The following is a 15905-nucleotide window of genomic DNA, read 5'->3' as shown; positions in this document are numbered from 1 at the left end:
ACAGAACATGATATTATAACATTTAAAAAACTTTTAAAAACCTATCTATTTAAAGATGCCTATAACTCTTGAAATTTTTTACTTGTTTTAATTCGTTTTAATCATTTTAAACTGACTGTGCTTTGGTATTGTGTACCCTCTCCTTTTGTTTTTCCCTTTTTTTCTTAACATACCCAAACATTGTAACTTTAATTCCAATCCTTACCCCTCATGTTAGTATTAATTGATATTTATTATTATTATGTTAAGTTTCTTCCTTTACTGTATTTAGATTATGTACATCGCCTAGTAATTGTAATAGGCGATTCATCAAAAGATTAAATAAACTTGAAACTTGACATCGGGTCCCTGCTATTCGCAATATAATCCAACAATGAGGGTCAGGGCCCACTCGCCCCCCTCCCGGACTTGTTGCAGGCCGACTCTAACAAATTTTTTTTTTACCTCCCTCCCACCTCTCCCCATGCACCTTTTTTGGCTTTTTGAATCCCTGTTGGTCCAGCAGTATATCGGGCAGGAGTGAACTTTCCATGCTCCTGCCCTGTGCTGAGCCCCTCCCTCCCTGAATGGCTGCCTGAGTTCTCGCGGCCCAGCAGTGTACCAGGCAGGAGTGAGCTTTTTGCACTCCTGCCTGGCCCTGAGCCACTCCCTGAATGGCTGCCACCAGTTCTCGCAGGACTTGCGAGAACTGGCGGCAGCTATTCAGGGAGTGGCTCAGAGATGGGATGGGGCAGGGAAGGAAGACAGGGTTGAGAGCCTGCCATGGTATGGAAGGGGGAACAAGGTGTAGAGCCTGGCAGAGCAGGTAGGGAAGGGGCTGGGTGCAGAGCCTAGCAGGTGAAGGAGGGAGGAGGCTAGACACATGAATATTAACACCCTCCCCCAATCTTATATGCGAGTCAACTTTTTTTTCCTTTTTTTGGGGAGGAGGGAAAGGGTATCTCATCTTATACTCGGATCGACTTATATTCAAGTATATACAGTACCTATATATAATATGTACTGTATATAATATGTAAACCACTTTGATTGTAACTACAGAAAGACAGTATATGAAGTCCCATTCCCTTTCTCTAAACTAAAAACAAAGCAAACAAAAAATTATTTTTTTTCACAGGTTTTTTTTACTGTACTAGGTAGTTTATAAAATTAACATTAATAAAATTAAAACAAAAAACACATTACTAAACATCACCAATAAAATATAGTTAAAAATAACCAAACTTAATACTCAGTGAAATATAAATCTACATTGTTCCAAAGAAAGCTTGTTGGCATGTTCAGTGGTTCTAAACATTGAACATGCCTTCTGAACAGAGCAATGGTTGTATAGCCCTAAGTAGCAGCATAGATGTGTGTAGTTAGAGCCAAGAGAAACCACAGAGAAAATTGGAGTGGGTTTCTAGAGTGGCTGTAAAACCCCAACAGTGTTGGAAGCCGTTATCAAATTTGTTGCTCAACCAAGATTCCTCAACATATCCTACTTCTGTTTCATGCTGTAATTCCAGAGAAAGCTAGTTTAATGAATTTAGTATTGTTTAGGCAATTTGGTTGGGTAGAAGAATTAATGGGATACATGTTTATGTGGAAGTGCAGCAGGAAGAGGATGAGAGATTGCAGAGAACTGAAGCCAAAACTGAAAAGGCTCATATATAGGCAAACAGCAGTGAGGCATTGTCAATTATGCCTATTTAGACACCTGACTTGTTCAGTGCCATGACAGATGCATAGATACAGGCTGGTACTGAAATGGAATATGGAGACATAGGGGTATAATGAAAGCTACAGGATGCTAGAACATAATGCAAGAACATAAGTTAATTTGGGGACTACAGAATACAGTGCTACAGGATGAAACTAGTGACTGAGAAGGAGTGCTTTAAAATTGGTGAGGAGTAGTTTTGAAGTGAGGAGAATGGTTGAGATTAATTAGTAAGGAGTATAATTGCAGATGTGGGGATGGTTGAGGTTAAATTAAGTTCTACTGTAATATCTATTCTAAAGCATTTTTCAGAGTTGTATCTCTGGGAAAGGAAGAGAAATGGGCTTTGTCTGGCTTAGAGTTTTGTCCAATATCCCTATGAAAGGCAGACATAAAGCCTGGAATAATAACAGTTTCTTGTTCTGTGCCAGCCTGAGTGCACTGAATTAAACAAAGCATAATGACAACCTCTCTCTCTCCTTACAGCCTGTCCTGGAAGTGATCTGCTCCCGTATGCGCTACATCTCCTCACAGATTGAACGGCCAATCAGGATTGTGGCCTTGAGCTCCTCCCTCTCCAATGCAAAAGATGTGGCTCATTGGTTGGGCTGCAGTGCCACGGCCACTTTCAATTTCCACCCTAATGTTCGTCCTGTTCCTCTGGAGCTGCACATCCAGGTAAGGAGGAGCACTTGAGGACATGGGAGAGGTATGACAAGCTCCTGGGGAATGGTCAGTAGGGGAAGGACTCGCTTGAGAAACTGGTGTCATTACAAGACAAAGGGAAGAAAATGGTTTCAGACATTCACAGATGGAAGATGTGAGGCCTCGTATGCAGGTGAGTGATATACATCATTAGTTTCTAAAAAAAAAGAGATACCTTCAAGTGGAGGAAGGTATGGAGCAGATGCTTCTGGATGTGAGAGATCTGATGATGTCTACTAAGGTGGTGATGATATAGGTGTCTGGTGAGGTGCTAAATGAATATTAAGTGGAACTGATAAGAACTATTAGTATTGATGTTCCAAGGTATGTGACTGTCGCTTAAGCTATTCTAGAGTTTTCAAGTGAAGCATCTACTGGTGGCACAAGGATCACTATTGCACTGTAGTTATCTGCAGGGCTCACTGGTCATGAGAAAATGGGCTGGAAAGTGGAAGATGGGATTTAATGTGAAGCAATGGAGGGTAATATCTTCTGCACCAAAATATGGCGATACTTGCTCTAACTAATAAGAGAAAACATTGTATGTATTAGTTAACAACAAACTGTGAATTGGTACGCAAAGCCAGGGGACTATAAGCCCCAAACCATATGTAGAAAATACTCGTAAGGATCCATTTTATGTAATCCCTTCTCACAGAGAATCTCCATGTTCTAAATCTTACCAACAGTGCCATTAATCAAAGAGGAAACTGCTGTTCATATGCTGATATTTTCTAAAGTGTGACTATTCATCATAAAGATATTTGAGAGCAAATTTATTCATTCCAGTAGATTATTTCAAAATGTCAAGTCCAGGGCTACAGAATAGGAGCTGGCAATTCAGGCTATGCTAGCAAACTGAAGGAGAGGAGCAAGTGGCAGAAGAGGCCTGGTTTGGCGCACACTACGCAGAAGCATTAGCAGGGCGTGACAGAGACCTTCCTAGTCCTGATCAGAGGGTCTTATATACATGCAAACACATTTAAAACTTTGAAAAAGTCAGGATAATAAACAAAAGACCAGGAAACCAATATATAGCATAGGAAAAGGGGAATTCACTATTTGTGTGAGGTGTTAGGTGGGGCAGAATCGTAGAGGAAATCAGGTAATGTGTAACATACTTCTAGAGGGATTAAGAACTCTATCTTGGTTTTCTGCTTTTCTTTGTCCTCTCTGTGTCTTTGTTCAGTTTCCCGCTTTGAGCCTAGTGGTTCTAATTGATACCAGACCTCTCAGTCTGGCTTGTAGAAGACATAGGGCTTCATATTTTTTGAATACAAATAGTTATATGTATCGTATGAATGCAATATACCGTGTTACCATTTGAATGCCCAGTCTTCCAATTTCCTGAGTTCTTCCTGCAGTTTTTCACAGTCTGCATGCGTTTTAACAACTTTGAACAGTTTAGAGTAATTTGCAAATTGAATCACCTCACACGTAGTTCCAATTTCTAGATCATTTATAAATCAGTTAAATAGCACTGGAACTTTGAGCCATTTGATTGGCATTTCAGAGGCTAGAGAAGAGCCTGGAGGGACAAGCACTCTGAGTCTTCATGGACAATGCTCCTGCGGTGGCATATGTCAGTCACCAGGAAGGCACCAAGAGTGCACAGCTGAATCTGGAGGCTCACTTACTGTTCAGGTGGCCAGGGCTTCATCTTCAGGATTTTTCAGTGATGTATGTAGTGGACTTGGCCAGTGTCCAGGCCAATTTCCTTAACAGACAGATATTATATATAGAAGAATGGACACTGTCTGCAGCAACCTTCCAATTCATTGTTCATCGCTGGGGTTGCCCAGTGTTCAATTTGATGATGACAGCAAGAAACAAGCAGACTGATTCTTCTGTCAAAGATCCGAGCCCAGAAGCACAGGTCTGGATGCTGTGGTCCAGCTGTTGTCAAATAGTGAGCTCTTGTAGTGTTTATTCCATGGCTCATTATAGGCCAGATACTCCAAAGGATTGAAAGCCATCAGGAAACAGTCATTCTCATGGCTCCAGATTGGCCCCGTAAACCATGGTATGCAGACTTAGTGCGTCTTCAGAGGAGCGCAAGTCTCAGACTGCAAGTACAGCCAGACCTTCCTTATCAGGAATCAGTGATAATAGAAGATCCAGATCACTTGCTCTTATGGCATGGCTTCAGAGTTAGTCATTGCTACTTTGAACAGAGCCAAAAAGCCTACAATGGTCTCTGCCTTTCAGTTCTGGTGCATTAAGAAGAACGAGGAGCCATTTTCTGCTCCAATCTTGGTGGTGTTAGCTTTCCTCCAGGCTGTCCTTGATAAAGGTCTTAACAGTGGCGTCCCTTAGAGTCCAAGTGGTAGGACTCTCTTGTTTCATGGTTTGAGAGGGTAAGGCTTGGTTGGCATCACATCCAGACATAGCCAGATTCCTAAAGGGGGCACTAAGACTCGAGCCCCTGTAAAACATACGTTTCCATCATGGAACCTTAGCATGGTTATGCAAGGTCTCAGGCTCCATACGAGCCACTGCACATTCCGAAATTAAACTAACAATGGCCCGGTACCGCGGCATGATAACCTTCTCCGATATGTTCATGAAGTTCAACACATAAATTTAATCTGGATTAGTGTCTGTGGTGGGTTCTACAAAAACAATTACAGTACAACACATACAAGAGTACAACAAATAAATACAATTCCAAGTAAACTTGAATTAATCATACCGATAAAACCAGATTATAAATGACAACTTATGATTTTGATCTTATTTTACAGCAGAGAAGAATTAAAAAAAGAAACAAAAAAAAAACCCAACCTTCAGTTTTCTCCTAAAATAAAACATAATATAACTCATTTGAAATTCAGCCTTCAAGTTGTTCCAGATTTGAGAGTCAGCAAACACATCTTCATGTATTTTTCATTCTTCACTAAATTCAAAGCAGGCACGTACAGGTGGGCCCCATCCTATGACTGAAGCACCCTGACAGGCTGGTGTATCTTCAGTGCAATTCCTCAGGCTAGTGAGGGTCCCCAGAGTTACCCAGGTAGCAGCCTAGATAAAGGGGTTCCGAAATGTAGGGCATCATGACATCTACCCATTAGACCCTTTTACAAGAGGCATGGAACCTCTCCCAGCAGAGGTGATAGGGGAGGTTGTGACTTACTTTTACTATGATTCTCTCAAAAGTGGATCTTAATACTATCATATTTATTATGGGCTTGTCACATTCTGTTTGTATTCTCTTTCCAGTTGGAGTCAGAATCCCATAGAGTCAATAACTTGTGACAAATTTCAACTCTTCACACTCTAAACATTCCTCTCTGCCAGTCTTCCTCCTTTTAGATTTCATTCCTAAATCAAACAGAAATAAAGTGAAGTTGTTTACCTTGTGATAGGGTTCTCCATGAGCAGGAGAACAAGTTAGCCACACAAGAACACTGATGTATGACAGATAATATCTAGCTTGTCCATAGAAAGCAAACTTACCGCTATAGCATACGGTAGTTGAAAAACTACTGCCTCGTAAAAAGGAGGCGTTAGTGGCTAGCACGCTTGGGAATTTAACGCGCTCTATAGCACACATTTGTAAAAGGAGCCCTTAATCTGATTCCCTTAGTCAAAAGAATGGAGAAATATGTTTTTGTTTGTGTGTGTGATGAAGAGTTTTTGCTAGCTCCTACAGCTGAAAGCTATAATAGAATAAACAAGGTTGAACTTTGAGCCTTCTCAACCATTTAAAGATGTGTCAGGTATTCTTCTGTACTGTTTCCTGTGTGATATTTGCTCTTAGAATAGGATGTATGTCATATGCTTATTAATGATCCTCTGTTTCTGATTGCAGGGTTTCAACATCAGCCATACCCAAACCCGCCTGCTCTCCATGGCTAAGCCTGTGTACCATGCCATAATGAAGCACTCTCCCAAGAAACCCACTATCGTCTTTGTCCCTTCCCGCAAACAGACACGTCTGACTGCAATAGACATCCTGACTACTTGCGCCTCTGATGTTCAACGACAGCGGTAAAGCTGGAGGGTGTCTCTTTCTCTAACCTACTCTTCATCTCTGATATCTGGCCGTAGCAGTAATACTGCAAAAGAGGAGGAGCACCCTCTGATATCCAGTGATGATTCTTTATAATATTATGTACTCCTCAGAGAGTAAAATAGTAGAAATTGGAAGACTGGACATCCAAATGGCAGATGAAATTTAATGTGAACAAAAGTAAAGTGATGCATATTAGGAAGAATAATTCAAATCATAGTTACCTGATGCTAGGGTCCACTTTAGGGTTTAGAATCCAAGAAAAAGATCTAGGTGTCTTTGTAGACAGTACGCTGAACCCTTCTGCCCAGTGTGCAGCGATAGCTAAAAAAGCAAGCAGGGTGCTAGGAATTATTAGGAAAGGCATGGTAAATAAGAACAAGAATATTATAATGCCTCTGTATCGCTCAATGACCTCACCTTGAGTATTGCATTCAATTCTGGTCGCCATATCTTAAGATATAGCAGAATAAGAGCGACCAAGATGATAAAGAGGATGGAACTCCTCTCATACGAGGAAACCTAAAGAGGTTAGGGCTCTTCAACTTGGAAAAGAGATTTCTGAGGAGAGATATTATTGAGGTCAATAAAATCCTGAGTGGCGTATAAAAAGTACAAGTGACTTGTTTTTTTTACTGTTATCAAAAATTATAAAGACCAGGGGACACTCAATGAATTTACATGAAATAGTTAAGTTTTGGAACTCGTTAGATATGTGGTAACAACGGTTAATGTAGCTGGGTTTTAAAAAGTTTGGACAAGTTCCTGGAGGAAAAGTCCATAGTCTGCTATTGAGACAGACATGGTGGAAGCCGTTAATTGCCCTGGGATTGGTAGCATGGAATTTTGCTATTTAAGTTTCTGCTAGGTACTTGTGATCTGGACTTGCCACTGTGGAAACAGCTTCTGGGCTAGATTTATGGGAGTACAAGAATAGAATATGGATATCATACTGTGAGTTTTGGTTTCTTCTCAGTGGGTGGTTATAGGGAGGGACTGTGCAATAGTACTGCTAAGTTTTATTGTCTTTCACTCTTACACAGGTTCTTGCACTGCACTGAGAAGGATTTAACTCCATATCTGGACAAGCTGAGTGACAACACATTAAAGGAGACTCTGTTGAATGGAGTGGGATATCTCCATGAGGGGCTTACTTCCCTGGAAAGACGTGTTGTGGAGCAGCTTTTTAATTCTGGTAATTGGGGTTGGAGGGAGAAAGAGATGTGCCCTTGTGTTTGCATATAGCAGCTTTTGAATTGTGCTGGGCAGAGAAAGGAACAGTGTACACAAACAGCTTTCCCACAACCTTCTGCATTTCATGTAGGAATATTACATCCTTAGAGCTGAAATCAGTGATCTGAGTTAATGCACAACAGCTGGAAATGTATCATCAGCAATTTCCAAGAGGTTACATCTTAAGTTCTCTGCTTTCCGTTGTAGCTCTAGCACCCTGTGCAGTACTGAAAGCAGTAATGTTTACATTTATGTAGTACAGTAAAACCTTGGATTGTAAGTAAATTGGTTTATTAAATTTTAACTTGATATACAAGCAATATCTTGGAATACAAGTACATACAGTATACACACATCACAACTTAGCCGATGGTTCTTCTCTCTCTGATGCTGCAAGAGTACATACAGTATACACGTGTCGCATCACAACTGAGCCAATGGTTCTTCTCTCTCTGATGCTGCGGGAGTATAGTGACTGTTCTAAATGAGCAAGGTCTTGCAATACAAGTACATATAGTATTTTGTATTAAAGTTTTTGGGTTGTGGAACGAATTGTCTGAGTTTCCATTATTTCCTATGGGGAAATTCGCTTCGATATACAAGTGCTTTGGATTGCAAGCATGCTTCTGGAACGAATTATGCTCGCAAACCAAGGTTTTACTGTATGTGATATGTTGGCTTTCATAGTCAACATCAAATGTCAGCATGCTTTATGAACCACTTAGATCAGGGGTGTCAAAGTCCCTCCTCGAGGGCCGTAATCCAGTCGGGTTTTCAGGATTTCCTCAATGAATATGCATTGAAAGCAGTGCATGCACATAGATCTCATGCATATTCATTGGGGAAATCCTGAAAACCCGACTGGATTCCGGCCCTCGAGGACCGACTTTGACACCTGTGACTTAGATACTAAGGAGTGATATCAGTGCCTCATAGCAAGATGGCTGTTGCAAATTTGAGATAATAGTGTTGGAACCTTTTGGGACCTGTCTGTGCCCATCAGCACTGCAGTGTTTAAATCACTTACATCATCTTGGCAGTGAGGTGAAACTCATTCCCAGTGCATAGCTTGAGGCGCTGATGTTGGAACCTAGTGGTAAAGGTTGCAATCTGTACTTGGCCCTGGTACAGAGCTAATGCACTGATATGACTGCCTTACAGTGAAATGTTAGTCTGTGCCTGTCCCCAATGCAAGACTTGAAGCACTGATGTTAAAACCGGGGTGAGATGCCAATGTGTGTGTATTTACCTCCTATTCACTGAAGCAGTACAGCTCAACTTGCTGCTGTGATGCAAGATCTTTTGGCACCACCAGGGACTAGATGCACAAAACACAGTTGTTAAGACAGTGTGAATTGCTGTTGGCTGATTTTTTTGGTCAACTTTGGAACAGTGATTGAGACGCCATCAAACCTCCATGCAAATTATTTGCACAGAGGTTCGTGGTAATCCCCGTCAGATCACTCACTCTGAGAGTGACTTGACACATGCGCAGAGCTGGTTTGGGGAAGTCCTTACAGCTGAGTGGCAGGGGAAGAGCCCCTCAACTGTTGGGGCTTTTTCTTTTTTTATATATAATTTTATTTTTATTCAAATTTTACATTTTAAACAAGCACTTCAACTTGAATATGGATTAGAATTAAAATACAGGAAATCATGGATGGTTACCCCATCCAAAGAAATTTTAAAAGAAAACATAATATTCAGGGGGCGTGGCTTACCGCACACACAAATGGACGTGTGATCGCGGCGCTCCTCTCAACTAGGCAACAAATTAATATAAAATTTTCCCCTTCGAGTCGATTTTTTAAGAAAATTCAATTGCTGACTGATAAAACTTAAATATATATATCAACGGAGACAATTTGACAAAAACCGCCGATACTGAGGAAAGACCTGAAGGGAAGGAGATAAGTAAGGCTGCTGTTTTTTTACCGGCTTCTCTCTATGTTGATGCGGCACGGTGGTGAGGAGGGCTGTTAAAAATTTGAACTGACTAACGTTAAAAAAAAAAAAGTAAAAGAAAGACCGATCTCGGAGTGAGGCCGTTGTCAGTTGACTTCTGGAGCTGTGGCGGTTTGATGCAGCCCTCTCCTGCCGGTGTTGAGTCGGAGCCCTCGGAGATCAATTAATCCTTTGCCTGAAGCCGATTTCTTTTTGTGATATGAAAGCAAGACACTGGAAAGAATGAAGGCAGACTATTGAGTACTACATTAGTCAACAAATAGAAAAGAAAAAGAAAAAAAGTTCTCACTTCAGACTGATTTCGATAGAGGGCTGCTGCCTGTCAAAGATAAAAATATGGCAGTTTGAAATAGCCCTCCCCCGTCTGGTGTCAAAGCACAGCCCTGTGCTGAATGACATTAAAAATATATGTGGAGAAATAAAATTGGCGAATACTGTGGCAACTGATACTACCCTCCACCTGACAAAACTAAAATAAAGCTCTGAGGGAATAAATGCCAAAAGAAAATCTGTTATTGCCTCACTGGCAAAACAGAGAAAGAAAAATTAAAAGCGCCTTTTTTCCAAATGCTAAAGCAAAGTGGTGTTGAGGGCTGAGATTTCTAAAGAGCTGAAAGATAAAAATTAAAAAGAGGCTTGAGGACCACAGATAAATGATATTGAACTAGCCAAAGACAAAAGGAAAAAGTAAAAGCTTCCTCAATTTAAACTAATTTTGGTGAGAGGACAGTGTCTGTCAATCTAAAATTAAGACAGTTTGAAATAGCCCTCCTCTGCCGTTTTTGAAGAAAAATCCTGAGGGTAAGGAGCTGATTTTCTTTTTATACTGTGTGAAAATTGGTGAAAATTGTGCCAATTGAAACTACCCTCCAACGAAATTAGACTGGAACCCTGAAGGAAGGGATCCAAAAAAAAAAAAAATTTGCTATTCCTCATAGCATAGCATCGAAGGCAAACTATTATACACTGTTGTGGACAAAAATCTCATTGAACATAAAGATTGTGGAAAAGGTAAAATCTGTAAAAATATAAAAATAAGTTCAGGAATATGGCAAGTACCAGACAAAATAAAAATGAGGCTGGTATGTCAGCAAAAAGACAGAAGCAGGATCAAATTACACCAAGTAAGATCCCACTTCCTGCTGAAGAACCTGATATATTGAGTAAAGCAGAAGTTATGGAAGAACTGAGACAAATTAAACAAATGCTTAAGGAAACTGTAACCAATATGGCTGAAATGAAGGAAGAAATACTAAACATCCACAGACAAATGGAAGTAAATAATAAAAGAACAACTGTCTTAGAAACTAAAATGGAGGTCATAGAAGGTGAAGCAAACAGATGCAAAAATGACAGTCTGGAATTGAATAAATTGAAAGATCAACTGGAAGACTATGAAAATCGAGGAAGAAGGAAAAATATTAAACTTTTTGGAATACAAGAAAATTTAGAAGGGAAAAATGCTATACATTTTCTAGAAAACTTAATTCCAAAAATACTACAACTGGATTTAAAACAACCACTAGAAATAGAAAGAGCGCATAGGATCCCAGCAAAAAATGTAGAAAATCAAGGCAGGCCAAGACCAATAATATTCAAAATGCTTAGATACCAACAAGCACTAGAAATATTAAATGCTGCCAAGAAAGACAAAAATCTAAATTACAAAGGATCCAGAATATGGTTTTTGCCGGATTTTGCTAAAAACACAGCAAATAAAAGAAAGAGATTATTAGACATGAGACCTCAACTAAAAGAAAAAGGTTTTAAATACGGATTATATTATCCGGCAAAAATGAGAGTATCATCTGGAGATAAATCTTTGTATTTTGAAGATCCAGAAAAACTAAAAGCCTTTCTTTCAAAATCAGAACCTATGTCATTTTAACATAAAATATCAAGATTGGTTTTGATGATATTGTGAAAAATTATAAAAAATGGGATATTGAAATACTGAAGAAAGAAAAACATGAACTAAAGAAAAGACAATAAAAATATAAAGAGAGAAAGTATAAGATATAGGAAAAATAACAATACCATATTAAATACATGTTTAAGATAAATTTTTATGATGTAAACTATAATACTAGGGAAATATAAATTAAAAATTGATGAATGGATATAGATACATTAATGAAATGTTAGAAGTAAAAAAATAACTAAAGATATTAAAGGTTAATATAGATAGATAGAAGGGGATATTGATTGAATATTGGTTGCCTAGAGGGGAGGGGAATGTTCGGGTTGCAGTTCCAATGTGTGTTCTTAAGCAGTCATTATATTGGGTGGGAAAGGGAGGGAAAAAGATGGTATTTATTAGAATGATTAAAGAGAAAGTAAATAAGGGATTGGATACTTCAAGGGTAAATATGTGTGTCATAGAAAATATTTTTTGGATTTTAAATATAAAAGAAGAGGGGAAAAAGATTATACTGATAAGTTTTAAAATATATAATGTCTTTTAAGATATATTCTATTAATGTCAATGGCCTGAATCATGTAATTAAAAGAAAAAAGGTATTAGCATTTTTAAAAAAGCAAAATGCGGATATTTACTGTCTGCAAGAGACCCATCTTAATACAAAAGAATCATAGAAACTAACGGGTGGGTGGGTAAAAGAATGTTTTTTTTGCTCCAGCAGAGGGTAAAAAAGCAGGGGTAGCAATTCTTATAAATAAAAAATGTATGGCCAAGATTAAGGTAATAAATTCAGACCCACATGGAAGATGGATACATGTTGATATAGGTATGGGAAATAATGCCCTGACGTTGTTTAATATATATGCCCCTAATTCGAATCAATCAGAATTTTTTAAAAAATTACAGAATATGTTATTACCACTGGCTGCTTCTAATTTAGTGGTGGCTGGAGATTTTAATGCTGTAATGGATCCATTATTGGATAAAAAACCAAGTAAAAGTATAAAATCTTTAGGTTTAGATAATCTGGCTCAATCATGCGATTTAAAGGATATATGGCGTATTCTTCATTTTAATGATCAGGAGTTTTCATTTTGTTCACAGGTTCATAAATCATTTTCAAGAATAGTTTATATTTTTGTTTCAACAAATGAAGTGCAACAGGTGATTAAAGCTTCCATAGATCCTATTATTATTTCGGATCATGCGGGAATATGGATAGAATTACAATTGGATAAATTGGAAAAGGGTAGACCTCTTTGGAGATTTGATAATGCACTGCTTGTGGATGATAAATTTTTGGAAAATTTTAAAACACAAATTAATGATTTCTTTCAAATGAATTTAGTGGAGGATACATCTATTGAGAATGTATGGGATGCATTTAAAGCAACTATGAGGGGTAATATTATATCATATTCAGCTTTTATTAGGAAACAGAATAAAATTCAATATATAGAATTAGAAAAAGAAATCAAAATATTAGAAGCTAAATTGATAAACAAATGGGAAAATGAGATATTGCAAGCTCTATTGAAAGCAAAAGGTAAATATAATGAATTATCTTCAAAAATGATAAGAAGAGATTTGTTTTCCAAACAAGCAGTGTATTATGGAAATTCTAATAAGGCGGGGAGATTATTGGCAAATTATCTTAAAGCAAAAAAAAGGAAAACTAATGTTAATGGGATAAAAGATGATAATGGTACAATAACAAATCAAACAGATATAATTTTAAAACAATTTCTAAAATTTTATAAAGATCTGTATTCTTCCGAGCCTTATTTGGAGAGACAAAAAGATGGTAAAAATTTTTTAGATTTAATTAATGGACCTAAAGTTCCTGATCATATAAAACGGAGTTTAGATGAACCTATATCATTAAAAGAATTAGAAACAGCATTGAGATCTCTTAGAGTTGGATCCACTCCAGGTGGTGATGGTTATACAGTAGAATTTTATAAAACATTTCAAAATATCCTTTCCCCACATTTACTAAATTTATATCAAACACAACTTATAAAAGGTGATATTAAAGGTACTATGGCTGAATCAATAATAATTGTTCTGCCTAAGCCAAATAAAGATCCTACTTTGGTTTCGAACTACAGGCCTATATCTTTAATAAATGTGGATAATAAACTTTTGGCGAAAATTTTGGCTTTGAGATTAGCCAAAGCTCTCCCACATATTATAGATATGCATCAGACGGGTTTCGTTGCTAAAAGACATTCCTCTAATAACTCTAGATTATTGTTTCATATGTTAAATTTATCAAAAAAAATAGATGAACCGACTTTTACAGTTTCCTTGGATGCAGAAAAAGCGTTTGATAGGGTAGAATGGAATTTTATGTATCAAGCTTTAGAATGGTTTGGTATAGGTTCTGGATTTATACAAATGGTAAAAACTTTGTATAGCTTCCCGATTGCAAGATTAAATATTAATAATATGATATCTGATGGATTTCATTTGCGGAGGGGAGTTAGACAGGGTTGTCCTTTATCTCCTTTGTTATTTGATGTTATATTAGAACCCTTATTGTTAGCAATACAGCAAACGGGGGAGATACAGGGTATTCCATATTCAGATATGGAATATAAAATTTTGGCTTATGCTGATGATATTTTGCTTTATTTGAAAAATCCAGAATCTACCTTATCTTCTTTATTAGAATTAATTGATAAGTTTGGTAAATTTTCAGGTTATAAAATTAATTGGAATAAATCTGAAATTATACCCTTAAATGTTCATTGTGTAAAAGGACTATTTAAAGATTTTCCGTTCATATGGAAGGAAGAAGGATTTAAATATCTTGGCATTCAAGTTAAAAATACAATTGAAGATACCGTAAAAGAAAATGAAAAATTTGTATTAAAAAAAGTTACGGAATTGTGTGAGCAATGGAACCCTTTACATATTTCTTGGTGGGGGAGAGTTCAAACTATTAAAATGATGATCTTGCCTGTAGTTTGCTACCAAATGAGTATGATACCTATTTATTTTCAGGGGTCCTTTTATAAAAAGATTAATAGCATTTTAACGAAATTTCTTTGGCTTGGTAGAACACCTAGAATAGCTTTAGTAACTTTACAAAAATCAATTAAGGAGGGAGGGGTAAATTTTCCAAATTTTTATAGGTACCATCAAGCCTATATTCTACGTCAGGGTATGTATTGGATCCTCCCAGAACTTATAGATAATGCACCAGATTGGTTATATTTGGAATGGCGCCTTATGTTTCCCCTAAATTTAGTTCACCTTCCAAGTATTAACATGCCTAGAAGATACAGAGAAAATAAAATATTAAAGGATACTTGGAAAACGTTGAGATTTATTAGTAAATTAACACCTATCCCAATAAACAAATCAACTAATCAATCTCTATGGATAAACTCCAAGATCAAAATTGGCGGAGCTCAAATCCTTTGGAAGAACTGGATTATTGCAGGCATTAGATCTCTAGATGACGTTATTTCAGAAGGTAAACTGCTGGATTTTTCACAATTGCAACATAGATTTGGTCTTAGTAAAACACAAAGTTTTAAATGGTTGCAATTGAAGCAGGCCATTCAGGTTGGGTTCCCTGAATGGAAAACATTGAATAATCAATATAGTTTAAAGTTCTTATGTTTTCAAGCAGACTTCCTAGGACATCAAGCCGCATTGTGGTATAAATTAATATCTGGATATTTGAATAAAAAACCAAAAAATGGTCTAAGAGATATTTGGAGCATTGAGATTAAGCATCAAATTAATGCATCTCAATGGCCACAAATTTGGTCTTGGAGAATGAGATGTACAGTGTCAGCATCTATGAGACAAACTTGGTTCTTTTTATTACATAGAGCTTTTTGGACCCCTACACGTTTGCAAAAATTAGACAGTTCTAAGTCCAATAAATGCTGGCACTGTAATCTGGAACCAGGGACATTAGATCACTTACTGTATCATTGTCCCTACATTAAAACTTTTTGGAATTCAATTTGGCCACAAATTAATAAATTGATGGAAAATCATATAGCAATATCATATGATACAGTATTATTTGGAATGATGATGAGGAAAAAAAGTCAAATTTCACCAGAAAATAACAAGCTTTTATTAATAATGACAGGGGTTGCCATTCAACATATAACCAATAATTGGAAGAATTATAATAACCTAAATTATACATTTTGGTGGAATACAATATGTCATATATTTAAAATGGAAAGAACAATAGCAATACAAAGAGGGACATATACTAAATTTATAAAAATATGGGGGCCATTGACAAAATATTGCAATGAATAAATAGTAGGATTTTTCTTCTTCTTTTCTTCTTTTAAATATCTTCTTTGTGACACACATAGAGGGGGGGCAGT

At 37.3% G+C, this 15905-nt stretch overlaps 1 protein-coding gene across 1 annotated transcript in view; it reads left to right on the top strand.

The window, feature by feature from the left end:
- SNRNP200 (small nuclear ribonucleoprotein U5 subunit 200) overlaps positions 1 to 15905 on the top strand; it is a 167092-nt gene that overhangs the window by 109583 nt on the left and 41604 nt on the right. Inside the window, exons 32-34 of the mRNA XM_033948563.1 lie at positions 2189 to 2380; positions 6219 to 6397; positions 7463 to 7614. Of these exons, the coding sequence (XP_033804454.1) occupies positions 2189 to 2380; positions 6219 to 6397; positions 7463 to 7614 (523 nt within the window). The remainder of the gene's footprint in view (positions 1 to 2188; positions 2381 to 6218; positions 6398 to 7462; positions 7615 to 15905) is intronic.

This window comes from Geotrypetes seraphini, chromosome 6, assembly GCF_902459505.1.
Source record: "Geotrypetes seraphini chromosome 6, aGeoSer1.1, whole genome shotgun sequence".
NCBI classification, from domain to species: Eukaryota; Metazoa; Chordata; class Amphibia; order Gymnophiona; family Dermophiidae; genus Geotrypetes; species Geotrypetes seraphini.
This window is presented reverse-complemented; position numbering and strand designations above follow the sequence as displayed.